The sequence below is a fragment of the Acanthaster planci genome, unplaced genomic scaffold, assembly GCF_054643075.1.
Source record: "Acanthaster planci isolate LZ-2023a unplaced genomic scaffold, COTS_SCS Contig126, whole genome shotgun sequence".
Classification (NCBI taxonomy): Eukaryota; Metazoa; Echinodermata; class Asteroidea; order Valvatida; family Acanthasteridae; genus Acanthaster; species Acanthaster planci.
In genome coordinates, this window is record NW_028257748.1 from 1 (window position 1) to 27,800 (window position 27,800).

General features: G+C 42.0%; 1 protein-coding gene across 1 annotated transcript in view; it reads left to right on the forward strand.

The window, feature by feature from the left end:
* The first annotated feature begins 1,515 nt into the window (after nucleotides 1-1,515).
* Nucleotides 1,516-27,800, forward strand: part of LOC147795214 (U3 small nucleolar RNA-associated protein 14 homolog A-like) — a 44,683-nt gene continuing 18,398 nt past the window's right edge. The window contains exons 1-3 of the mRNA XM_087132211.1: nucleotides 1,516-1,672; nucleotides 9,753-9,872; nucleotides 24,313-24,407. Coding sequence (XP_086988337.1) covers nucleotides 1,604-1,672; nucleotides 9,753-9,872; nucleotides 24,313-24,407 — 284 coding nt within the window. The 5' untranslated portion in view covers nucleotides 1,516-1,603. The remainder of the gene's footprint in view (nucleotides 1,673-9,752; nucleotides 9,873-24,312; nucleotides 24,408-27,800) is intronic.

Below are 27,800 nucleotides of genomic sequence, written 5' to 3' on the forward strand. Positions count from 1 at the left end.
CCCACGTGGGACAGTTTTTGACAAGGGTTAGTTTTAACGGTTTTAACCACTTCATGCCGGGGCATTTTTCAATGTTGATGATGCTGGGCCAGCATGACTATCTTTTTTTCATTTTCAAAATCCTTCAAAAATTCATCATTTCATTTAACGGTCGTTTATAGCCACACCAAGTAATCTTTAGGCACTACTCTAAGTTGACAGGTGACCTTCAATGACGCCCGAGTATTTCAGCCAGGCCTGCAGCCTTGTAAACAGAGCCCAGATTGTGCGGTGTTATATAACTGTCTTTTGTTCACGAACCTGGCTCAGTGCACTGCTGACCTCTTTTTAATAGGGGCCAGATTAGCGTGCAGTGGTGCTGTGTGGCTCATCGCTGCAGTGGTGGAGCGCTTTGTCCCTGGTGGTAGTCCGCTCGCTCTGAATGCCCCAAAGCCTGATATACGGTTTCAAAACAAGGCTGGATTATCGCCACTTTGGAGAGTGAAAAATGTCGGTTATGCCCAGCAGCCTGGTCTTTTGTTGGGAGTATGTCTTTTGTTACAGGGCCCTGTTTCCTTTGTCGGAGTTCAGAGACACCGGCTACGCATATAAACCGTAAGTCTCCAATTCCAGAGTCCCCGGCAGGAAGTGGTTAAATAATTGTTTTAACTTTAGCCCAAGTTTTTCTCAACCACTTCAAGCTGATGGCAGTTATCAATGTTGATAATGCAGGGACGGAATAATTATCTTTTTTTTTCTGTTTTCAAAATACTTTAAAAATTCCTATCTTTATTTACTGGACACTTACACCCACATGAAGGACTGTTTGGTGTCTCTCTAATCTAACAGACAACATCTATTGATGCTGGAGTATTTCAGCCAGGCCTGCTGCCTTGTAAGAGCCCAGATTGTGCAATGTTACGTACATGTAATTGTCTGTTGTTCACGAACCTGGCACAGTGTGCTGCTGACCTCTTCTCAATGGGGGCCAGATTAGCATGTAATGGTGGTGGAGCGCTTTTGTCCCCTGTGGTAATCCACTCGCCCTAAATCCACAAAACCATGGTATACTGTTTCAAAACAAGGCTGGATTATCTCCACTATTGAGAGTGAAAAAATATTGCTAATGTCCAGCAGCCTGGTCTTTTGTTATGAGTACAGTCTTTTGTTACTAGGCCCAGTTCCCTTTGTCCGACTTCGGGAGAGGGGGGGTCCTGGCCACACATATAAAGAATATGTGCCTGGTACCAGAAACCCCAGCGGCAAGTGGTAACTTCAAACCCATTTGCTGCGGAGTTTCTCTGATAAATATTTGTGCTTGCTGCAGAAACATGATGTTTGCATGTATAAAATTATGCAAAAGTAAACGTTCTTTTATTCAGGTTCCGAGACCCCTTTCTATGCAGACCGCATTTTTGTTAACACGTGGACACTTGACATGTTTTCAAAATTAGGAATAGAGAAACTATCTCGAGTGTTTATGAATGTACATTTATAATTAACTCCTCAATTAATCCCTTTTATTCTTTTGCTATAGGTTCAAAGATCTGTAGCTTATGAAGCTGCTGCAAACGAAGTTTCCAAATGGGATCAGGTGGTGCAAGCAAATAGGAGAGCAGAACACATGTCCTTTCCCCTGAACCAGCCAAGGCTTGGACTTCAAACTACTGATCAGTTTGTGAAAAAATTTCAGGTTTGCTTTAAGTTTCTTTTTTCTGTTTTACTTAAATTTTTGGTACCTGCTTATATTGTGGTAGCATCTTATCTTAAATTTTGAATACATTGTACATCTCACAGAGTATATTTGGTTCTCTGAGTTCTTCATGACTTCAGAAGTATTACATGTGTGTGTGTGTTTGATATGTGTTTGTAAACTTTGTACACACCTAGACCAGGATGGAAGGGTGGGTGTGCTTGTGACAGAGAGAGAGAGAATTTGTTTTTGCAATCAGTTTGATAGGGACCCAATTTACTGAGGGTCCCCAGTTGACAATCATATATGGAAGGTCTTCCAATTAAGTGAAGTACTGGTGTGAACAAAAGAGGAACAACGTGGGTCCTTATTTGCAGGCAAATACACACATGTGGGTGAGTCTGAAGTGCAGTTTCCAAATCATTCCGATTTGTTCCAGACTGTCCTTCCTGGGTTGATATTTCAACTAAATGTCCTTTATGTACTTCAATTTGTGACAAGAAAGAAGCCATTTAAACTATTTCAATGTTTTTAAATGTCAATTTCTTTTTCAAATTATTTGGCCCACCCACCCCATTTTCGATTTAAACTGATTTTTTTCATTAAGTGTCATACCATGCATGGTGGCGGCCATGATGAATGCCGTTCCACGACTATATGCATAAATACCTGTGACAGAGCACCTTGAAAAAAATACATTCTTCTGTGTACAAAACCTTTTTCGCATCCATGATGGTTCTCCCATTGACTGTGTAATGTAGATTTAATTTGGGCTACAGTGCTCTCGTTTGTAGCACTTCTGAGTGCAGATATCATGTCAAAGGTCAAAACATGCAAAACAGCTATGCATCAGTTTGAATTGACCAGCCATTGCTCTCTGAGCTCAGCTACTATCCCACAGAAAATAGGGCTTCACTGGACCACTGAAACATGCACTTGGTCCTTGACAAAAATACTTAACACATAGTGGTTTAAAACCCTACCTGACCCAGACATCAGTGAATACTATCAACCTACTTTCACTCACATCAAATAAAACAATTTAGCAAGTGTTTAGAACTTAAAGTCCTCATGGATTTTCAATTTAGCTACAGAAAGACATTTTTGCAGAGGATGCATTGGCAAATGGGCATTATTATTGTTCTCCATGAATGATGGTGCCCTGTGTTGACATATCCATAACCGTTATAATTTAACTACTGTTAACCCATTTTCCTTCCATGTTCCAGAACGCCGAACCAGATCTGCTCCCAAACACATCATGCATGTTCTGTGGAGCCGGGTGGAGGTAACGAAGCAAGGCTTTGTTTCAAAGATTTCAACTGCCTACAACCGACTCCACGAGATGTGCAATGTGTTTGGGGCGCTTACATTGAATTCGTTTCATACAGAGATTTACAGAAATTCTTTGCACTCATAACTCAACTATGTACATGTAAACTGCCACAGGTTTTTACCTGTATTTACTCAAGTTTATGTTTATACAATTATTTATTTATTTACAAGTAACTTGGATTTGTCCCTTTTGTCCCTATAAGTGTTTTGTTTTCCATGATACCTGTACATGTAAGTGGCGGATCTCCGCTGTTGGATATCAGAATAAATAAAATAAATGGTTGGGTTATCTGTAACAAAAGGAAGAGAAGCAACCAAGGAAACCATACCAAAACAAAATAAAAAGCCTTTGCAGTTCAGAAAAAAATGAATATTTTGTTAACTGCACAGAAACAGAAGAATGTCCACACTGGATACAATGTATATAATGTAAACCCATGTTTTTGTTTAGACTGAATAACATCTCAAAAATTATTTTACAATAATAAAATCACAACCAAAGTAAGAATGTAGTGCACTTGGAATAGTAAGGGTATTCTACTGCACTTTCGGCGGAAAAGGGGGAGGGGCAGAGAGGCCAATGCCACTCCCCCCACTTTTTTGACCAGGAGAGCCTTGCCTCTCCACTTTTTGCGGGTCCCATAATTGGGTGGAGCTTAATGGATCGACCTTTTAGTGACTGATGCCTGGTGATCTAACAACTGCCCCCCCACTTTGAAAATTGTTCTGTTGCTGCTGTTCTATTGTGTATGAAATAAGAACATGTTGTACCCTGGTAAGGCCCCCCTGTATATACACTGTAGATTGTACTTTCTTTGATGGGGCACCCCTGATCCAGATACAACACTAGTTATTTTTGTTACTGAACTGCCAAATGAAGTTTAGTTTGCATTTAAGGCGAAGTTGGTGGCATTCATTTTTATAAAATAATTGGTATTTAAAGTGGCTATAGTTTCAGTGATACTTCTGCACATTTAGAAAATATGTCACCTTCAGTACATGTTCAAATATATTTCCAAATGCACATGCGCAAGCATAACTGCTGAAAATAACACAGATATGACGTCAACCCCCACACACAGCACGTCTCACAATTCCTTCCATAGCTAGCCCCTTTTTTCCATCGTGCACACTGTTGAGTACACACGTTTTCCCTGAGTGGCGTGTCGTTACTTTGTACTTGCTATACATGTACACTGTATTTCTGACACTTTCAACCACGTCAGTTGCGGTTAAGGAAAAGACTGTTCAGAAATCTATAAGTAAATGTTGATCCTGATGGCAGCCCATCATCATCTTTTGACTTTCGTATTCACTTGAACTGCTACAGATATCAATTATGTAGCGAAGATCTTCATAATCCTTGTGTTTTGGCTCGCTCTCATTGCCGAAAAACACCAAGAATTGTAAACCCCTTTGCACCGGGAACCGTCGACAGCCGCGGCTTTGTGTGAGGATTAGTGCATACCACACATACATTCTGTTCACCATGCAGCTGCTGGTTCAATGGGGCCTGCTCCTGGACAGAGCTTTGCATACTGGGCATACCACAGCCCAGCCTATAGCTGTCAAAAGAATCCCAGCATAAAGGGGTAAACAAACTCGGTGACTACTCCCATTCCTCATGACCAAGCAAGCCAAAGATTTTCCCTCTACGACAAAGAGAGTCATACCGGTAAATGATAAAACCTCTCATAAATTCTCCAGAGGGCTTCACATCAACCTTCTTCCTGACTCAGAAGAAGTTAATTGAAACATTTCTGCAAGGAGACCCCTGCCATGTCTTTGGACGTCATTCATTTATAGAAACACATCCTGCCAGTTCCGACCTGTACCTTTTTGCCTATCCACAGCTCCACAAGTCTTCTCAAGGATCACCAAGGTTTTTTGCTGTCAGCACGTATATGTTTACCTGAATGATTTGCTGATGATGGGCTTATCTTGTTGGCCGTACCACACTTTGTCAAGGGTGATACAACTCACTTTGGACTTGTTTCATAGGGGAGCGATCCAGAAGGGGGCCCGAGGGTTTTGCGCGGTAAACCTTAAGGTTTTTTGAGGTTCGGCTGCATGAATGGCTCTTGAATATACATACATAATCCTTGAGCTGCAGGTCAACTTCACACGCATGAGTGGTCGCATGGTGAAGCTTTTGGCGCAGGGAACAACAGAGCTACAGCAGACAATGAAGGATGGTGGCTGCTATTAGGGATTAAAGGAGTTTACTCGTCTTGGGAAGGCAGGTATCAAATTACATGTACATGTAGGATTACTAGGAGATTGTCTTGAGGCTTAAATTACTCTTTTGTCCATGCGTTGGGGTCGTCTGAGTGGCAGTTAATCAAAAGTGTTCCTCTACCAAGGCTGCCCGATGAGTGCTGACCTGTGGAGGTTTACCGTGCAAAACCTCGGGGCCCCTTCTGGATCACTCCCCAGTCAACCTGGACAAGTCTCCTTTTGGGGCCCTCACAGAACCTTTCCTTCCTTGAGGCCTGTCTGTCTCACCCTGCAGACTGGCGGGGGTGTCCCCCTCCTCGATGGAGCTCTGCCTAGACTTCCATGAATGCATTCATCTCTTCTCAGAGAATCTTTCTATCCCAACCTGGGTATTGCTTCAGCTCCAGCCCCTTGACTTATTTGCGAACTGGGTGGATATTGTACCATACTACCTTTTGCACATGTGCCCCCTTCAGGCTTCATCTTCTCTTCATGTATATCGCTACTCTCCTAGAAAGAATGCTGTCTCTACCCCTGTTCAGATGAACCCTTCCATTTGGTCTTACCTACATTTGGGAATGTGTCTCCTCAGAACCTCCTCTCCCAAGGCTGTGCCCAACAGCAATGCTCTCAACGAATGCTCCTGAATCAGAATGGCATGCACACCCAGACAACCCATCCCTTGCGGGATCCTCATCTCTGTCATAAAATCTTTATGTCTGTCTGTCTGTCCTGTGAGTACTTCAGGCCACTTTGGACAGGGGCATCAGATGCCTTTCTGGTGTCAAGACAGACAATGCTTCAGTGGTGGCTCTCACCTTCCCAGTGTATGCTAACTTTCCGGCTATTCAGTTGGTGCATCCCTCCTTAGCTCACTCTGCCTACAAGGATGTATTGTCAACCAGGAGATTGTCAGATAATCAGCAACAGCACTTACCTCAAATTTTGTGCACACACAAAAAAGCGGTTGATACCCATTCTGCATCTTTAGCAACCATCTGTGTTTCGCTCCAGTCTACAAGTCTCCACCATTCATGGTCACTGAACATTAATAGGGACAGTTTATAAGGCATTTGACAATGGATCTAGCCTGTCCTACAATGCTACTTTCCCTTACCTAATTAAGGAAATGTTTTGCTGAACAGCCCTTTACCATTCAAAATTTCGGAATGGTATCTTTGCACTGTTCACATGAAGCTATCCAAAGCCTCCCATAAACTGGCAAGGTCTTTTTCACTTAACAACCTCACAGTAAAAGCGGCATTCCAACCGTAAATGCATGTACTGTTGTCCTCCACAGCACATCACAGGAGGGATTCTCTATACATGTAGAAAGAAGTCTCTTTTGCCGGGAACAAGGAGGTGTACACCTTGTCCCTCAGGCAGATTCCCAAATCAAAATCAAATCACTTTCTTACAGACATCTGTGCCAAAGAGCTCTGAGGTGACTTCACTCAACGGTTTATTACAACATTTAGTGTACATCACCCAACATTAGCCTTGATCATTGCAAGGTGGATTGTGGAGGCCATAAGTTCCTATCCCGTCTCACCCAGGCCAGAAACAGCTACTGTATGTGGGTCACAGCCTTATTCACTAGCTTTTGCAACATCAGTAGAGCCACAAATGCTGTATAAAATTCTGCATTTTCAGAGCCAGTGAGATCCATCATTGATGTCTGACTCACTTGAGCCCAAGTCCCCGCGTTAAAGCAGGCGAGGCTCGTCCACTTCCTCCACAGATGTTTTACTCATCTCAGGGCAAGGTTTATGACTTGAAGCATAAAAACATCAAGATCTCTTTTTTCAGGGCATGACTGTTTCAAATATTATGCAGGCTACAGGTTGGAGAAACCTGTCAACTTTTGCATTGTGCCACTAGGGAGATGTTCTCCAAACCAGGAGTTCTTCACACAACTACATGAGCAGCAGCCAGGAATCCAGATGAGTAGTTGATACATCCTCAGCAAATGTTTTAGATGTCCAACTCATTGGTTAAATGTTTGCTTCAAAATGTTTGTTTCAGGCTTGGTCATAATTCCTTTCCTGGCCCACACACTGCGCATTCCCACCCTGTCTCTGTACACTTTGGTGCTACTTTACATTTGTACATGTAGGTATCGAAGGTGACATATATTCTGCAAAACAGGGCATATAAAAAAAGTCCCACTTTGAAAATTAATTAATACTCTATAATTTTTTGAAAATCCTGTACATGGGTTGATAGACAATGGTTCAGTGCCATTTTTTTCACATACTCAAAATGTTACATGTAATTATGAGTGAGCACAGGCTAATTACATAAATTGCGATATATTTGTTTTGCGTGAAAAAGTGCTGGGATGGAAACAGGATCTGAGACCATAAGAAGCAAAGTCCAACTTTGTTTATCAGAAATTGCCATCGTACTGCACGTTGGATTAAAGCTCTGCCTCTTCTGAGAAAATTGACTTCTGCCGTTATGCATTCCTTAACCACTTGCCGCCAAGGACTCCGGTTTCATGCACCGTGTGTTTGTACGCATGGCCGGGGTCTCTGAAATTTGACAAAGGGAACTGGGCCTTGTAACAAAACACCAGGCTTTCGACTTAAGGGCCATTCCACGTCGCAGTTAAGGCAACCAGGCTTTCTGAAATTGGCCGTTTCTGTTGCGATGATAAAGGGGCAGTTGGTCAATGACAGGAACAATGTCCTCATTCTTCATCTGCAGATAATCCTCTCCTTTCATGTTATGGTGAAAACATAAAGGGCCGGCGATTCAGCAATTTCCTCCCAAACATATCCACACAGTCAGTTTGTGTCTGTTGTCACGATGTGGATTCTGGAAATCAAGGGGAGTGTGTCCACGAGGGCAGTACTCTTGGATATTGTGAGTGTTTACTGCTGTATTGAGGGCAAAGCCTGATTTATCCCCGATGATAAGATTGACCAAGAATCATGGGGGTTGTGCAAGGAGCCATCCGCAGAAGCGCATTCGTCGCTGTTGATCTCCAGGTAGAAGTTCATGGTGTCTAATCATCTGATAGTGATGAAGGTGAAGGTGAAAGCTTTGATCTAGCGTAGTGTACGTCTAATCATCTGATAGTGATGAAGGTGAAGGTGAAAGCTTTGATCTAGCGTAGTGTACGTCTAATCATCTGATAGTGATGAAGGTGAAGGTGAAAGCTTTGATCTAGCGTAGTGTACGATATGCTGAATAGGGCCCAAATCTGCCAGGAAAGAAATGGTGGACATGTTGAGGACTGAAGTGTTCATTCAACTGTTCATTTAAAAGTAATGGCAATTTCTGATAACCAAAGGAGATACCTAATGTTGCTTCTCATGGTCTCAGATCCTGTTTTCATCCCGGCACTTTTTTGTGCAAAACAGATTTACAGTTACAAGTCACAATTTACGTAATTAGTCTGTGCCTCACTCGTGTGTGCCATGTTGAGTATTTGCAGTTGTACAAAAAGGCACTGAACCATTGTCTATTAAAAGGATTTTCAAAAAATTATAGAATATCAATTTTAGGGCAGTTTTTTAACCCCTTCGTACTGAGATCCTCAGCCCACTTTTCAGCTATTATTCTCGTCCCACGCTTGAGCAAACACGGTGAAAGAAGGCAGACCCTGGCTCTTGTATATATGGTGATTGGCCTTTGTGTGTAGCCCAGAAATGAAAAGACCGAATTTGCATCATAATCACCAGCTTCACAATAGTCCCCACTTTGAAAAGAGGCAACGGGAATGTGGAAGTGTGAGTAGAGCTGCATGCCACCAAACAATGGGCCTTTTCACTGTGTAATTCAAAGCGTACAGAGCACGCAGGGCCACAAACCTAGTATTTGCAGTTTGGCAGGTGGCCTTCGTGGCCGAGCGAGGCTAGAATTCTTGGAGTCGGCCTTCGGAAAAAAATTCCCGTCAAGGGGTTAAAGTGGGACTTTTTTGATATACTGTAGAATCTCCCCAAATCAAAGGAATTTACTATTCTCTGAAGAAAATATTCACTTTCGATACCATCCCCCATATTGTTTGAAAAAAGGGGGCATGCTGCATAGGACGTCATGTGACGTCATGTTTCAGCACTTACGCTTGCGCATTTGCAAATGCATTCATAATGTAGGTATTGAAGGTATTTTCTTTATAGAATAGAAAATCCCCTTGGCTTTGGGGAGAGATGCCTTTATGCACCTCACATCATTTGCCAAAAAATGAGCAAGGGAACATGTTTCTTTTTTTCATATCCTAGCTTGTCTCTGGCCATGCTGGCAGTTCAAGTACACGTACATCAGAATTCTTTGACTTTTTTTAATAAAAGTGCAAATTCTACAAAATTAGGCTTCCTGGTAGACAGGTTGAAGTGTCTGTTGCTTGTTCAGCTTGTTTCTGTTTATTTTTACCAAAAAAAGAGTATAAGAAGAAAAAAGTGAACAGAAATTGTAATGGTTCTCACTCCCTAAAGGATGGTCTAATATTAATACCAAACAGAAGTGATTTTAAAACAGTTTTTTGTGATTGTTTTCTTACATGTCCTACCACTCTTACCAGCCAAGCAGTCCTTTGGAACAAGAAGTGTACAAGATTCTTCATGGTAGTAAACACAGTGAAAGACCTAATAAACTGGCCCTTGCTGAGGAAGAAATACTCACATGTATGAGTCTGGAAGAGGTGAGTTTGTAGGTTCAGCTCACTACATAAAACACAAGAAGTCATCTTGTAAAAGCAGACACATGAACTATTTGCAGTCTATGGAAGCACATCAGGAATGTCATCTGCAATGGCTGTTGATTGGGGATTTTGTATTTCCCATGTTTTTGTTTTGTACGCTCTACAATTACCATGAATTGAAACAAATATTGAAATATTTGATAAATTTTTCTAGCAAAACATTTTTTGAAGATCACAAACTGATCACAAATAAGCTAACATTCATGCATGTGTAGCAATAGACACAGAAAATACAATTTCTTGTGCTTATTTAAATAAATTAATTTGCATGTGTATTTGCCACGAAAAGTAATGCAGTTATTTACTAAATATAAACATGTTGAACTAGAAACCATATAATTTATTTGGGAAATCGAGTTGAATTTGAATTTAACCCTAACCTTCATCAATCTTCCACAATCCTTTAGGCAGTTTTGGAGGATTTTGGAGGATTGAGGATGAATGGCAAAAGTGTATGGCTGATTGTGAAGGATGCCATGAGTGAAGGTCGTGGGTTAGACCTTGTGTTGTTCTTTGCTCAGTCATACATAAATTCAGCCCGATATTTTTTCGAATCAACCGAACTGCTCAAGAATGCCATTTGCACTGCCTCAACATAATGAAGTAGAATTAATTTGATCAAGAGAATAGTGTTAGGCGCTAGCATTTTTTTAATTGATTCCGATTCCATCCAGGAAATTGCGATTCCACTCGGAATCGATTGCAATTTTTACATAATGTGTGTGAATGCCATGTTCAACATACCCGAGATTACGTGCACAATGCACTTGTAAGTTGTTTCCTAAACACTTGTATGTGTCATTAAATATTATCCTCTTTTATTGCATCAGAAACACGAAAGATTGAAATATTTGATAAATTTTTCTAGCAATACATTTTTTGGAGATCATAAACTGATCACAAATAGGCTAACATTCATGCATGTGCAGCAATAGACAGAGAAAATACAGATTATTAACCTACATAGATTATTAACCTATGTAGCCTGCCGGCTTTCAATATTTTAGTTTTTTCAGTTACCGTGAGTTTTAAAATGTGTATTTGACAAGAAAGAAACTTAATGTATGTACCTTTATTTTCATGGTGCCAAAAACATACAAAAGAAATATTTATTTCCTTAACCCTAACACTCCTCAATCCTTCAGGGTTAAAATTCTCCATAAAAGTGGCATTATTCCACCGACGATGAACCATTATAGTTTTCTTGATCTTTCGATTGTACTCGCGCGCCGCACAGCACCGCTTGCGTCTGTTCATGCAGTTGCTGGTGAACATGCCTAAAGCTACAGTACATTCTTCCTGTGTGTGTTCCGATTGCCAGCTTCAACACATGGCCATTAGTCTTGTTTCTTGGAAAACTTTGAGAATTGCTCCTGACCTTAATTCACTCAATAGGTTGAGTAGAATTTCTTTCCTTTATGGCAGAAATGAAGGATAAAAAGTAGTCAGAGATTTGTGTTTGGCAGAGTGAATCATGCAAATTATGGTACATAATCTCACAGACTCAAAAACAAAGCATCCACAAAGAAACACTTGCAGCTGGCCCACAACCACATGTCCATGCACCAACGGAGAGCGGTCGATGCATGCATGACTATTAGAAACATGCATGAACACCTATCTCCACCAGGACCGATGCCATCGCAGATCTAGCCAGCTTCTCTCTCTTATGAATGGTTTAGGTTTAGTTGTCACACCGGTGTTTAAATAAATTTGGATTGCTGATTTTATGGGAGATTACTCTGCCAAGGTTTGTGGGATTTGGGGAATTTTCCAAGAGCTTGCACTATAGGAATTTTCAAATGCTTCAGCAATTACTTACATTTCGAGTTTTTCATGGTAAAGGAAGAATTAATGTCAGGCTAGGGGCTGTATTGTTTAGGTTTTTTCAGTTCTGAGCAAAATATGTGACAAAGTAGGCCTACTTTTTCCACCACAGTTTGCTTCGATTCTTAAAGATTAAACGGCGACGTTGGTCCAGCGGAAGATTTTTTTGTAAAACATAAATACTCCAAGTAACGAGTTTCTAATTTGTGTTGATCCTTCAGATATTGCTATTAAGTTTCCAATAAGAAATACATGTTAATCAGCGATAAGAAATTTCATTGCAAGGAATTTGACGTTTTAAACGGCAGTTTTTTTGAATCGCTGGACTGTTCCTGGAATCAGATCTCAAAGTTACAGAATCTCCATCACAGTCCCCGATTTACTTTGGAGCAGAACTCGATCTCCGCAGAGGTATCATTGCCCCGACGGCCGATCGCATCGCCAATCTTCAGTAATGTGTATCCCTTATTTGCTCAGCTCAGTCCCTCCCCCCGGCCCGCACGTGGATTCGTCTCCTTGGGCTGATGGCAAATATGGTCGACCTGGTACCCTGGTGCAGGCTTCGTATGAGACCCCTTCAGCTTCACTTATCTGTTATGTGGTTCCCGTATCGGACGACGTTTGACGTCATCTTCTTTGGTGGCTAGAGGGGAAGTCACTTAATAGCTGGTCTGCCATTCCTGCGACCAAAACCGGCTGTGATAATAACAACCAATGCGTCATCTCATGGCTGGGGGGCCTCCCTTTCTCCTCACCAGATCTTGGGAACTTGGCCACCTGCCTTCCGGGCAAATTACATCAGTAGCGTTTTCGAGCTGCAAGCGATATTCAATGCTCTACAATGCTTCCTACTGTACGTCGGGAAAGAATGTCCTGGTTCGTTCTGACAATTCTACAGCCGTGGTGTACATCAACCACCAGGGCGGCACTTGATCCCCCACAGTTGTGTGTCTTCACTTGCGAGATCCTGTAGTGGGCAAGGGAACATTCAATCAATCTGCAGGCCTTCCACATCGTTGGCCCCGACAACATGTTGGAAGATGCTCTCTCCCGCGGCAAGATACTCCCGACAGAATGACCTCTTCATCCAGGGGTTGTCAAAGCCCTTTTCGTGATGCTGGAGAGGCCTCAAATCGATCTTTTTGCCTCTCCTTCCAATGCCCAACTTCTGACCTTCTGCACGAGATCTCCACACCCTCAATCTTAGGCCATAGACTCCCTGCAGATCAACTGGTTGGGCATCCTGGGATATGCCTTTCCACCCATCTCCCCGATCCCGACGGTACTTTCCGAGGTCGAATGCAAACATTCTTGGATACTCCTAATCGCACCATTCTGGCCTCGCCAACCATGACAAGGTCCGTCATCCTCTAGTCCTTTCCGACAGACTAGACATCTTTCACCAGCCCAAGTCCGGCATCCTTCATCCAAGATGGAAAGCTTGCGGTAAGCACCATGCAATATCTCTTTTTGAGTCTGTGTGGTTCTGATAAGAACCGGAGAGGCTCAACGTTTTGGACAGTGTGCTCTGTCCGTCGTCAGGAGACAGGGAGTGGGGCTTATATGCTGGTTGGAGGTACTGGAGTGTGACGGATCCTGCTGTGTGGCCAGGTGGAACAGTGGATCCTCCTGGGTACTGATGCATGTCAGTTGGTCATGGGCTGTGGTGGGGGAAGTTTGCTTGGGTATAGGAGACCCTGGGCGGGGGGGGTCTTAGGGTATAGAGGACCCATCAGACCGGGAGGTGAGGAGGGGCTGCCAGATATCACTGATGGAGAAGCCGATGTCTTGAGGTACGGTGGGGTGCTTGGAGATTTCCAAGGCTTCTCTAATGCGTCTTGGGTACCACTGTTCAATGTTGGCGATGAGGTGGGCTTCTTCCCAGTTGATGGTGTGGTCTTCGGCGTGGGAATGTTTGATGATGGCTGACTTCTCATATTCCCCCTTTCTGCCATGGGCTCTGTGTTCTTTGATCCTGGTAGGGAGGTCCCTACCAGTCTCTCCGATGTACACTTTGCCACACTGGCAGGGGATCCTGTATACACCTGGTTGGCGGTGTGGATCTTGCCGGTCCTTGTGAGAAGTCAGCATTCCTTGGATCTTGAGGGGGGTTGTGTGGAACACCTTGATGTTGTGCTTGCTCAGGATACGCTGGATGTGGTGGGAGGTACGTCCTAGGTAGGGGAGAGTGACCGAACTAGGGGCCTTATCTAGTTGGCTTTGGGTATAGGGGACCCGACGGCCGGGAGGGGGACTTGATCTTGGGTCTTGAGTTTTGATCTGCTGGGGCTGGTATCCGTTGCGTTGGAGTGCCGTGGAGATGTGGTGGAGTTCCTTGCGCAGGTGTTCTTGGTCGCATATGTTGTAGGCTCGGCGGATGAGGGCTCTGTTGACTGATGATTTGATCTTGGGGTGGTGGAAGGAGGCGCTGTTGAGGTACCGGTCGGTGTGGGTGGGCTTGCGATAAACCCGCCGGGCAAGACTGCCATCTTCCCTTCTGGACACCCCAACATCAAGAAACGAAATGTAGCCATGCCACTCTTGTTCCATGGTGAATTGGATGCTGCTGTGAAGCCCGTTGAGGTGGTCCAAGAAGAGTTGAAGCTTGTCTTGCCCGTGTTCCCAGATGACGAAGGTGTCATCCACGTACCGGAGCCAAATCTTGGGGCGGTGGTCCGCTGTGGCGATGGCGGTCTGCTCGAACTCTTCCATGAATTTGTCAGCTAGAACCGGGGATATAGGGGATCCTATGGAGGTTCCAGCTGTTTGTTCATAGAATTTGTCCCGCCACTTGAAGCTGGCAGAATCGACGCAGGTGGTGAGGAGGTCTTGAAGCTGGCTGGGGGTGAGGTCGGTGCGGTCCTTCAGGCTGGTGTCGGCTTGGAGTCGGTCTGTTGCTATGGTGGTTGCGTCGGAGGTGGGAACGTTGGTGAAACGTGACACGACATCAAAGCTAACCATGATGTCACTTGGCTGCAGCCAGAGGTCTTGGATTATGGACGAGAATTCATCTGAGTTCTTGATGTGGTGCTGGGTGTTGCCAACTAGGGGGCGAAGGATCTTGGCTAGGTGTCTTGCAGTGTTGTAGGTGGGCCCTCCTCTGGAAGCGACGATGATGCGTAATGGGGTCTCTTTCTTGTGTATTTTGGGCTGGCCGAAGAATCTTGGGCATCTTGAGTTGGATGTTCATCTGTGCTGGGAGCCTCACGGGGTCTGCCTCATCCCCGCTGGTTTTCTAACCAAGAACCAAACTCCATCCTTTGAGCCCCTGGATATCTTCGTGCCTAAGATTTCCTCGCATTCTGGGGATGATGCTGATAAACTCTGGTGTCCGGTTCATACCTTGAAATGGTCTCATAGGATCGACAACTCAACTGTTCATCACTTCCACGAGCCCATATCGGCTAGCAGCAAGAGACATGATAGCCCATTGGACGGTTGCAGCCATCAAGTTTGCTAACCCAGATTGGCCTTCACAACCTGATGAGCAAGGTAATCACTACATCAGGGCTCATGATGTTAGAGCAGTTTCTACTTCATGGTCATGGTCTACAACTTCAGTCGCTTTCAAAAAGAAGGATGATCATGGTGGCAAGACCGCAGCACATAGTGGGAGGTCATTGGGCATCTCGGATGATAAAGTCTTATTCAGCGAATGGCCATGCCCGCATGGGAATTTGCATATGTAGTGACTGTTTGGGTAGGTATTCTCTAGTACACCCGACTCACACAATCAATGTGGGGGAGGAGTTTCACAGGAAGAAGAGACAAACGCCATTGGATAGCTTGTTTCTTGCTTGAGTAAGTCCTTTCTTGTTACATGTAGGTCACCAGGGTCATACAACAAAAGGATTTTGGGGTAAACATTTTGGCGGGTTTTAGAAAATTTTCGGGGTGTAAAGGGGACTTTAGGGCCGGCGACCATTTAGACCCGGTTTGAAAAGGGCCCCCCGGTAAGCTCGCCCGGTTGCAAAAACCCCTTTCATACCGGTCTGGCTACCGGCCTGGGATGCTGGACTGGTTACCGGCCTGGGATGCTGGACTGGTTGTTGATCTCGAACTTCTCCATCCTGGGGTCTATTGTTTGCAAGTATTGGTACATGTAATCTATCCCAGAAGGAACATGCTTGTGGTTTTTAATCCTTCAGCTCTTTACAATGTTTACACTAATCCGCTTAGACCCCTATTCATCTGTTCAACCATGGTGGGGGAAGCCTTTCATCAGGGACTTTGAAATGCCAATGTGCAGACAGGCCTTATACCGGCCTGTAGTAGTCTGAATACCGGGCAGGCATTATATCGGGTGGGCTACCGGGGGGCCCTTTTCAAACCGGGTCTAAATGGTCGCCATCCCTTACAGCCTCGATGATTTCGCTGAAATTGGGACTGAAACTGTGAGTATCCAGCCAGTTGCGCTGAAAGATTTTATGAAGAGAAGTTAGTATTTCGGTGAAGATAAACCCTGATCGATACGCATGGTGAAACAAAAAATATACGAGATGCAAGATTTCCCAAGAACCAGGTTTCTACACAACCTGTAAGTTTATTTTGGAAATAGAGTAAATTTTGCAGTTATTATCATTAACCCTCCTTCTGTTTTAACCATCAAAAACAGTCAAAAATGCCTTCCAATTGATTTCCCCCAGTACACAGACACATATGGGAAATGTGACTGATTTTGACTGATATGACAACTATGTCAAGAATGCATCTTAGCATAGGAGGGTTAAGATAAGTGATTACTTGAGTAACGAAAAAGTATTAGAGAACTTGGATTTATGGTTGCATCAATCACTTTTAAAGAGTAGTTGTGTCAAGGTACGGAGTGGTCACTATTTTGTAAATACTTGAGATAGTGGTTTGAACTAATAACCACTTCGGACCGGGGCATTTTTCAACGTTGAGGATGCTGGGCCGGCATGACTATCATTTTTTCTGTTTTCAAAATCCTTCAACAATTCATCATTCCATTTAACAGTCGTTTATAGCCGCACGGAGTAATCTTCAGGCACTACTCTAAGTTGACAGGTGACCTTCATTGACGCCCGAATATTTCAGCCAGGCCTGCAGCCTTGTAAACAGAGCCCAGATTGTGCGGTGTTATACAGCTGTCTTTTGTTCACAAACCTGGCTCAGTGCACTGCTGACCTCTTTTCAATAGGGGCCAGATTAGCATGCAGCGGTACTGTGTGGCTCATCGCTGCGGTGGTGGAGAGCTTTTGTCCCCGGTGGTAATCCGCTTGCTCTAAATACCCCAAACCCTGGTATACGGTTTCTAAATAATGCTGGATTATCACCACTTTTGAGAGCGAAAAATGCCGGTCATGCCCAGCAGCCTGATCTTTTGTTCGGAGTACGGTCTTTTGTTACAGGGCCCTGTTTCCTTTGTCCGAGTTCGGAGACCCCGGCCACACATATAAACCATACGGCTCCGATCCCGGAGTCCCCGGCTGGTAGTGGTTAATATCCTGTATATTCGTTGTCGAATATTTCTACTAGATGGGTGTTTAGAGAAAGTTTGCATTTCATTTGCATACAGTATTTAGGGTTCTATTGTGGGTATTGGACTAGCAGTCCGATTCAAGGGCTGGCTAGATACCCAAGGAACAACTCAAGACCAGGGTCAACTCGAGACCAGTGTACGAGAGAGAGAGAGAGTTAGGCCGGTGTCCCCTAGGCTACTCTGCGATGAAACAGTTTGAGAGTTCCTGCCTGGCCAAAGCGTAACCAGTCAACGCTGCAGTGACAGAAGGAATCCCTGTAAAATTAACGTTCAGTTTAAATTGTGCAGCAATTGATTCAAAATCCCAAAAAGTCCTGGGCGTAATTCATATTGTGCAGCAAAACAACAAAATTGTAAATATTTTTTTAAACAATAATAATCTTGTAAATAGGTGTCCGTAAAACAGAATATCATGTATCTGGTGTCTCATTTTGTATGAGAGTACAAATAACTTCTGAAGGTTATGTCCACAGGGTTGGGGGTAACAAGGGATGTGACAGACAAGAATTGCCGGAGGATTTTGAAGGATTGAGGCAGTAGTCACACCTTCAAGTAACATTTTCAAGAAATTTTGGAGAATTTCGGAGGTTTGAGAGGGAATCCAATTTTTTCAAACCCCCCAAGTTGTAGGATTCTTGAGGATTGAGGAGGGTCCCTAGCAAAAAGGACCTAGGGGGTTAGGGTTAATGCAGTGTGTGCCCTCCCATCATTGTAATACAAGCTTGGATGCGTCAGTGCATGGACTGATTCAGCCTCCTGAGGGTAACTTCAGGTAGAGTGCACCACACATCTATCAGCTCTGAGCTGAAGTGCACCCTCACAAGTGAAAGAAAGACAGATAGTACGAAGTTTTTCAACAGTTTCTTACACACGTTTGGCGTGCACGCAAAGGCCATATATGCTAAACTAAATTTGTTCTGTGTACTCGGTGTGCTCCGGGTCAAATGTGCAGTGAATGCATACCTAAGGACTGGCAATTTCATAAAACACACCCTCTTTTGTTCCTGCCCAGAGCAGATTAAAGCAACGGCAAGTTCTTGAGCTGTTCTTCATGTAGGCACCACTGGACATGACTGGATGTGGTAATCGACTTGATTCCTTACATGGTGAATGTGGCTTATCTCTGGACTGAAGGCAGGCCATAGTAGGAGTTCATTGTCATTGTCCTCACAAAACTGGGTGATCATGCTGGTGGCATGAGGTCACACATTGTCATGTTGAAACAGTTTTGTTTGGGGTCCATTTAGAAATAGTTTCAGTACTGCCTTCAAATTTCATCCCAATGTCTCTTGGCATTGAGGTTACCATTGATGACCAGCAGATCAGTACTGGTTACCATTGATGACCAGCAGATCAGTACTGGTTACCATTGATGACCAGCAGATCAGTACTGGTTACCATTGATGACCAGCAGATCAGTACTGCCTTTTTTATGTGATACCAGCCTACACCAGGATGTTGGAACCTCCCCATCTGTTGTGCTGTACTACATTACAGTTGAAGAATCATAAACTTGAACTCTTCCATCATTATTGCTTATTAGGAAATGTAATTCATCAGAGAATAATACTTGATTCCACATTCTCTGTGTCCAGTCATGGTGTTCACAGGCCCACGCCAACCTACACCAATGATGATCTGCTATCAGTGGGAGACCCCTGTAAGGGTGTCTGCTCCGGAGTCCTACTGCACAAACTCAATTTTTGAATATCTTGAGTACTTTGCCTGTAATTCTCTCATCCGGGTGTCTCCCTCGCCATAGTTTGTGCATTTGCAGCATCAATTATGAAGCCTTTTGTTGCATACTGATGTACTGATCTTGATTGGGTGCCGTCATTCAAAGTCTACTGCCTCTTGGACAACATGATACACTTCCAGTGTCTCTTGCATGATGTCCGAGTCTACTGATTGTTGATTTGTTGACTTGGAAAGGTGCAGCTGCATCCCTTGCTGACATTCCCGCATCAAGCATTCAAATAGTGCAGGCTTGATCAAACTGGCCCAGTCATGGCATTCTCGTGTTTGCTGAAAAAAATTTTGATTCTGGGCTCCATAAAACATTGGCTATCACAACACAGTGGTTTAAAACCCTACCATTACCCAGACATCAGTGAATACTATCAGATTATGTTCACTCACAGTGATTAAAACAATTTAACAAGTCTTTAGAACTTATTTAAAGTCCTCATAGGTTTTCAATTTGTCTACAGGAAGGCATTTTTGCGATGGTTGCATTGGCAAAAGTGCATTATTATTGATCTTCATGAATGATGGCGCCATCTATTGACAGTTATTAAAAATTCTGGAAAGAACACGCACACGCCCCTTGGCTACAGTAGTTTGGGAAAAAATCTGTGATCATTTTTAAGAGATGATCACCTCAGTTTGGAAGTGAGATCATTATGCATTTGTATTTCATTGCATCATAACAGGAAAGGAAAGGGGGAATGATGAAAAGAAATCGTGTGACTTCATTTTACTTTCACTTAATGTCCTTTGAATTTATTGCATTTTAAAATAAAATGACAATGATTTTTTTCTTCATTTGAGAGGTATCATATCAATAAAGCAAGTTCCTCACTTGGTCTTGGTCCCTCTTTCATTAGACATTTTAGTGATTGGAAATATGAAATAATCTTAACAAGTTAAGAAATTACCTTTTCTCAGTGACTCTCTTTCCCATTCAATCATGTGTTTCAATTATTCCAAAAGAAGTAATGTTCATTGGGTGACTGTTCCCTCAGTGTGTTCTGAACCTTCAAGGTCAGGGTGTGGAATTAATTATGTATGTATTTTGCTCACTATCTCAATAAAATTGGCCTCTTTTGTTAAACCCAAGGTTTTCGTTTTCATTTTTTAAAAATTATCTTCCATTTTAAGTTGAAATAAACCACATTTCTGTCCATGGAGGTACCTGTAATGCCGCCGTGTTGTGTCATGATTTTTATCTGCCAAAAACCCATATAGTATTATTTTCAGTATTATGTATTTCACAGAAGTCTTTGTCAAAGTTTAAATCAACATTTCCATAGAAATAAAACCCCACAAAATGTGTTGAAACATTTCACAATCAGATGACCTATTTGGCCAGTCGCTATGCAGTTTGAAAAACACTCTTATCCGATATCCCAGGCCGTGACACAACACTGACTCCGAGATAAGCCACAAGCAGGTAGAAATGTCATCGTTTGGCTGGTTTACATAACAATTAGTGCAAAAAAAAATTTCTTCACCCTCCAGTGTTTGTTGGGATCGACAATTGACATCACCCCTGACAAAAAGGCTACAGTTCTTTCAACTACTTTTCAGTTTAAATTCCACTTAAGCTGTGTTATAACCAGTGTTGTAGTACTCGTACTCGAGTGCTACTGGAGTACTGTTTTCAGAGTACTCGTACTTGTACTCGGACGTCCAAGTACTCGTACTCCAACTTCAGTTCTTGTACTCGGGCTACAAAATACTCGGAACTCGACATCCAAAAATTGTACTCGAGCATCAAAGTACTCGTACTCGATTAACAGTACTTGATAAAAAAATCCTTTAAGTTAACTTACCACGCATGGCCATTAAAATAACGTACAAAAATTTCGACTCCAATGACCCGATATTCAATACAGTTCTGACAACGAGAAGGCCGAACGTGGGACCATTAAGGCATACGACCCATACGCCGTCTGTGCACGTACTTAACCAATCACGTACGCAAATTATATTGTGGTACTCCCGAATGGTTCCGCGATTTACTTGGGCATAGGTAGTTTGGTTCCTTGACCCGAAAATTTTAACTACGAACCCAGCATACAGAAAATCATAGGCATGTGAATAATTGAGTCTGGAAAATAGACTTCGCCGCGCTGTGCACGTTGTGTCAACTGCTTCAACACACGTGTAATGACCTTGACATTGCTAGCCAGATCACTTATTCTTGTAGCCATGCCATCTGCATTCAGTGTTTCTGTTATACAGTGGCAGGTCTTAAGAGTCTCTAAATTAAGATAAAACTACTTTTGAATTAGAAGTACTTGTACTCTGAATTAAAGTACTTGTACTTGTACTCGTACTCGGAAGTGCAAGTACTTTTACTCGGAAACCAGTACTTGTACTCGGCTGGCAAAGTACTTGCCGAGTCTTTGTACTCGGAAGTCAAAGGAATCAGTAGTACTTGGTACTCGGAAAAAAGTACTCGACTACAACACTGGTTATAACCCTCAAATTATGTCTAACCTTTGCACACAAAGTCAACACAATTACAACGAAGTCAATGGCATTCGAGCGAATGCGATGAAACTGAGCACCAATAGGCCCGACGTCATCGGCAGCAATCACTTGCAGTATACCCTACATGTCTCAACAATAGAGGGCACTGTTCATTGCGCTCGAAATAACGTCAAATCCTGCATAGCAACGGCTTTTAAATAAATTTTTTGGCACAATGACAAATTGTACGACTTTTCCGCTTGATTATATTTGTAGGCAATTAATCAATCAAATTATGAATAAACTAGACATGTTTGCCCTGGCTGTTTATGGCCTATTGTAAAAATGCATCAACAACCCTATGTCGATGTATATTTTTCTTGTTTGGTACTTTTCATAGTTTACTGTAAAAAGTAAATGCAAATTTCTGCACTATATTCAATTTTGTTGAAAGCAAATTTTTATCGGCTGAAAGAGTGTCTAACAAGCTACAAAAAATGCAAAGACTTCCATCTGAAGATATAATTTTGTTTTTGACAAGCAGGGTTTTTGTTGACATTTTTTTCTTCAAAAAAGCTGAGGTGCATACTTCAATGGAATATACGGTAGAATTATTAAAAAACAAATTTTTCTTTGGTGAATGTTATCTCATTAGATACTAGTGAACAGATTAAAATCGTGATATCAAGGGGAACAGTTTTTTGAAATGTCTGGGTCTTAAACCACTATGCACAAGAACATCACAAATCCCAGGCAGATTTGCCTAACAAAGCAAAACATGGAACTTGAAAATTTACGGGACCACCATTTTTGGGTTCAGTGAACCATATTACCCAAGATCTGTGCTTGTAAATACAGGCATCCACCATGGTACATGTATTACAGCTATTTAAAACTTATCACCGCAGCATTAGGTATACGCACTAAAACACATTTTTTAAACTTCGTTATATTTTGGCTTAACCACTTCATGCCAGGTCATTTTTCAATGTTGATGATGCTGGGCCGGCATGACTATCATTTTTTTCCGTTTTCAAAATTCTTCAAAAGTTCATAATTTCATTTAACGGTCGTTTGTAGCCGCACGAAGTAATCTTTAAGCACTACTCTAAGTTTACAGGTGACCTTCATTGACGCCCAAGTATTTCAGCGGGGCCTACAGCCTTGTAAAAAGAGCCCAGATTTTGCTGTGTTATGTAACTTTCTTTTGTTCATGAACCTGGCTCAGTGCACTGCTGACCTCTTTTCAATCGGGGCCAGATCAGCGTGCAGCAGTGCTGTGTGGCTCATCGCTGCAGTGGTGGAGCGTTTTTGTCCCCGATGGTAATCCGCTGGCTCTCAATGCTCCAAACCCTGGTATACGGTTTCAAAACAAGGCTGGATTATCACCACTATTGAGAGTGAAAAATGTTGACAATTCCCAGCAGCCTGGTCTTTTGTTCGGAGTATGGTCTTTTGTTACAGGGCCCTGTTTCCTTTGTCGGAGTTCGGAGACTCCGGCCGCGCATATAAACCATACATCTCCAATTCCAGAGTCCCCGGCAGGAAGTGCTTAATATACATGTACATGTAAACATACTGTAGCAGCCAGTCATACCAGCTGTGTTGTGCCAGCATTACATACTTAGTGTGGACCCATGAAGCAAAGAGGTCTACATAATGCTGGTTATAAGAACCTTGTGTGGACTAAGGCAGGTGCACAGAAGGCTATCCCATTCCTAAAACTAGTTTGAGATATTTCAAGATGTTCTTAGCATCAGGGAGATGTTGATTTAATTACGGTTTTGCCTTTGATTAAGCCTGTGGGGTTTTGGCAAGGTCTGAGTATACAGTGTTTATATATATACATCGGGTGAGGGCAAAACCCGTAATTAAAGTTTAAGAGGCATTTCTGAGTTGGGGTTACATGTATCTGTAGCAAAAGGTAGGGGAATATTCAACAAAACCAATAAAAACCCAGCTTAAACATATTACAAGGTTGTTCTCAGTGCCAGAAATATTTCCATCGAGATTTCATAACTACATTACACCAAAGGAATGTCCACACAAGGTAAGTAGCATAATGTGTGTGCATGTGTACAAGGTTTCTATTCATTGTGTTGACCTGAACACAAAAGATGTCCGCACAAGCACAGGTAGTGCGGACATTATGTGGACTTGCCCAAGACGACGAAAGTGTCTATACACAAGAGTGTGTGCTTGCAAGTAATAAGTTCACCCACCATGACTTAAGGAGATGTGGCATATTAACTTCAAAGTTGGTATGTGGTTTGGTCTTGGCAGCCCTTATAGAACTCTATTGTTTTTGACAGCAAAGGCAAAGTTATCAATATTAACCCAAACCCTACATAATACTACAAATGACTACTTGTAGTAAAATGTAGTAGTTAGTGCTGCCGCTTGTAAGAGGACATGACCGCATTGTTCTCTGAAGCCATAAAATACAATAGAAAAGACAATGTACCACACAGTGCTGTGGCACTATGAATGCATGGCTTTATTGTTTTCTGTACAAGTAACAATGGAGGTAACCTTGCCAGAAGTAGTAATCTGTAGCACTAGGTCCTTCAGGCTCAGGCTATTACTTAGTATTTTGTAGTACTGAGTACTGTAAGCCAAACAATATGCTTGGCGGTTAGGGCTAAATCAAAGGAGATGGTTTTCCCAGTGGAGACAATTTTTTATAGACGATCACGAAGTAAACTCATAAGGCACGGGATTGATGGGGCATTTTTTTAACCTGAACCATCCTCAGTCCTCCAATTGTGATTTCAATGTGATTTTAACATACACCGTTGGGGGTTGGGGTGATTAAACATGTTTTCTTGTTTTCCATTGCTTTTGACCATAAAGGCTCAAGAGCGCCGGGCTGAGCTGCAGAAAACACGGGCCCTTTTGTCATACTACGAAGCAAAGTGTCATCGGAAGAACAAAATCAAGAGCAAAATGTGAGTTTTGGTACATGTACATGTATGTGGGTCTTTCTTTTAATATGGGGGCCAATGTGTATTTCAGGGACATCACAGGTATCATGACCATTTAAAACAAGACCAGTTTCACTTTCCCATTTAATTTTCATGTGTATAAATCAATTAATATGTGTTGATTACATTAAATTTATTTACATTAAAAAATGTTGATTTACACAATAATTGCAAGGGAGAAACCTCATCGTTTCTCACAGTTTTTTTCGGTATTTAGTATGACATTTTTGATGACCTGTTTCATATGACATTTCATACCACTGGCAGAACAAATCATTTATTTTCTAACTAACCTATCAACAGAAAGGTAAATTATGATATCGGATAAATCTCCAAATGATATTCATTTTAATTGAGAATAAAGGTGCCGTCATAATCTGGTATAACAATGTAACATTTCGTTCTCCAGTTGTTACGAAGTTAAAATCATTTTTGGCTGTTAAAAAACAAATAAAAAGATGTTGCAAATCATTTCGAAAACCTAAAATATCAACTCCATGTACCCACAAAATGCCTCCTACTAACTTGTGTCTGAGATCTCAAACATTTCTGAAGATATCCCTGTCAATTCTCGTCAAAAATATTTTGATTACTTGCAAAATTGTTCCGTTGAACATGTTGAAAACAAAAGAGTTTGTGCATCTTCCGTGCTGTCACGTGATCGTCACATGACACAGACATGCCAAGTTCCGCTATTCCTTCATCTTCGAGAAATTTCGATCAAAGATTTCGTTACTCACACATTATGCTGTGACAAAAAGTGACAGGGTGCGGGTTTCTTCTCAAGTCATGAAGGTAAAATTTACCTGAAATTTAATGTATTTGCCAAAAAAAAGGAGCACGACAGCCACTTAAACGTCAAAATAAAAATGAGCGTATGGGAGAAAGGAAACATTTTTCCCCTTCGAATTGGACACGCTTGTCCTGGAGCTGGAAGTCACCATTTTTCATTTTGCGAGTTTACCTAACAATTTCATGACATGCCGGCCTAGCAGTCCATTCACAGCATGGCGTGTCAAGTCGGTACACGTGCGCTGGTGACTGTCTTGTGAGCAGCGGAACGTTCGGTGACAGTGACCACATGGACACGGTGCAATGCACATTACACCTCTCGGGAACCAGTCACCGGCACAGGTGTGCTGCCCCGACTCGGCATGCAGGTGCTATTTTTGTGAATGTTCCACTAGGCCGGCGCACTGTGATGTCATCAACATACATTAGCACATGTCTCAAATCACAAAATTGGACGTGGGGATTTTGTTGAACTTTTAGGTATAAACACTTCGTGACATCAAACTTTCTTCGCATTCCACTTCAATAAAAATGTGAACCGGCATCTAAGTACATGTACATGTATCTCTGCAGCTCTGAATTCTTTGAAATTTTCTTCATTATCCAGTAAAGACAGAAGTTATGTTTTTAACTTTCAAGTAGACCAGTAGTGGGTGTGTGACAAGTTTTTATACCCATTCAGTCATGACAGTCCAATCTCGTTAATAACAGCACTTTAAATATAAGATTCTCCTTTTAAAAGAATTCTTTTTTATGCCCCAATCCTTAGTTTTCTTCATTTTCATTATCAAAGGTTTCTTTTTTTTATTCACAAATGTCGAACCCACTGCAATATGTGCAATGTTTGGTGACAATTGTAATGCTTTATGACCTCCAAATTGCTTCGCATTAATTCCCATTCATCGGAAATATGAACAGGTTTTATAGTATCTTTGTATCCCTAATTTATTTGAAATCATTATTCATCGACTACAGACATGAAATGTTGTTGCCATTGTTACAACAAAATCTAATGCAGTTCCCAGTGTAAACTAATGTTTGTATTGTGACAGTTTTCCCATGTGTAACAGAGAAACCGGTTTCTCTGTTACATGTGAAATGAGTCATGAAACTCTTCAAACTAAAAACTTCAAAACACTGTTTCTGGCAAAGGTGCACAAGCTAAATGGCATGCATACCTATGAGCTGTGCCATATATTTGCTATTTAAGCAACTTTGTGTTAAACCAAACAGAACTTTTCAAAATAATTAAAAAAAATAGTCAACAAGTGAATTTTAGGGGAAAATTTTTGCTCATTTTTATGCCACCTGAAACCCTATTTAGAAAAAACAACTTGTGATGAGAATACATGGAATGTACACAAAAAAGTTGTCAACAGTTGAAAAGAAACCTTTACTAACCAAAAATGACATGCATAGAACCATCATATTTGGTTTCTTTGTTACACGTCAAATAATTTCCTGCACCACTGCACAAATTGAGTCTGTACACTTCAAGTAGTTATTCAAAGCAAAAATCATTTACATTTATTGTGTGAATGTATTATCAATTACATATCAACAAGTTTTGAATTTGTTTAGACAATTTTGAAATTTTGACCACTATGTCACACATATGGCCCCCTATTTAAAAGAAAGACCTGTGTGTGCGTGTGGCCTGGCCAGCCTTAACTTGAGAAACCATATTCCTTTTGGTAATACAAATTTTCTTGTGTCCCCATAGCAATTTTATCCAGCGTTCAACAAGACTTAGTGTGCGCTCACCACAATTACAAAACAAGTGCATGTGTGCAAGCTTGGTTTTCCTTGTAGACATACATGTACAATGTACATGTATGTACCTGAGAAACAGGTGTCCGTACAGTGCAAATAGCCATCCCTAACAGTCCCAAATCCTCCAATTTCAATATGATTTTACATACATCCTAGGGGGTTAGGGAATAGTTAAAGCTAATATGCAGGTGTCAGACATTTCCCATGGTGACTTGCATTACATTTTAGTAGCATTTGAAAATTCCATTTACTGTCTACAGCTACCTACTGACACTTGCTATAAAATAATACAAACAAAAATAAATAACGAGGCTTAAATTACATTTTAATTACAGCCTGACTCGCATTATAAAAATGGAAAGCAGTAAAATCTACTTAGGTTTCAAATCTCTCCTCAAACTATACATTGGAGAAAGACAACAGATAATTTCGCAACATCACAGCAGTTGTACATCACTTGATGTGCACTTCTCAACAAGTTTAGAACATATTGTCTCATAATCAGTGTGGATCACTTTACCATGGCTCGTGTTACCTAAAAATTATCAGTGACTATGCACACAATAACTTGAGATGGATGATTGGACAGGTGCAGTTCGTGCCAATGGTTCTCCAACACTGTGAAGCAGCAGCGCTTTAAATCAGTCTAAAGGGAAAAATCCGGTATTGTAACCAAGTCTGTGTACCACCAACACTGTGCACTTTTTGTGACAATTCTTTCATGTTGTTTGTTTCTTTCACACACTCTGTGGAGAGATGCACAAGTACCTTGCTCTCCAACTTGGCCGGCTC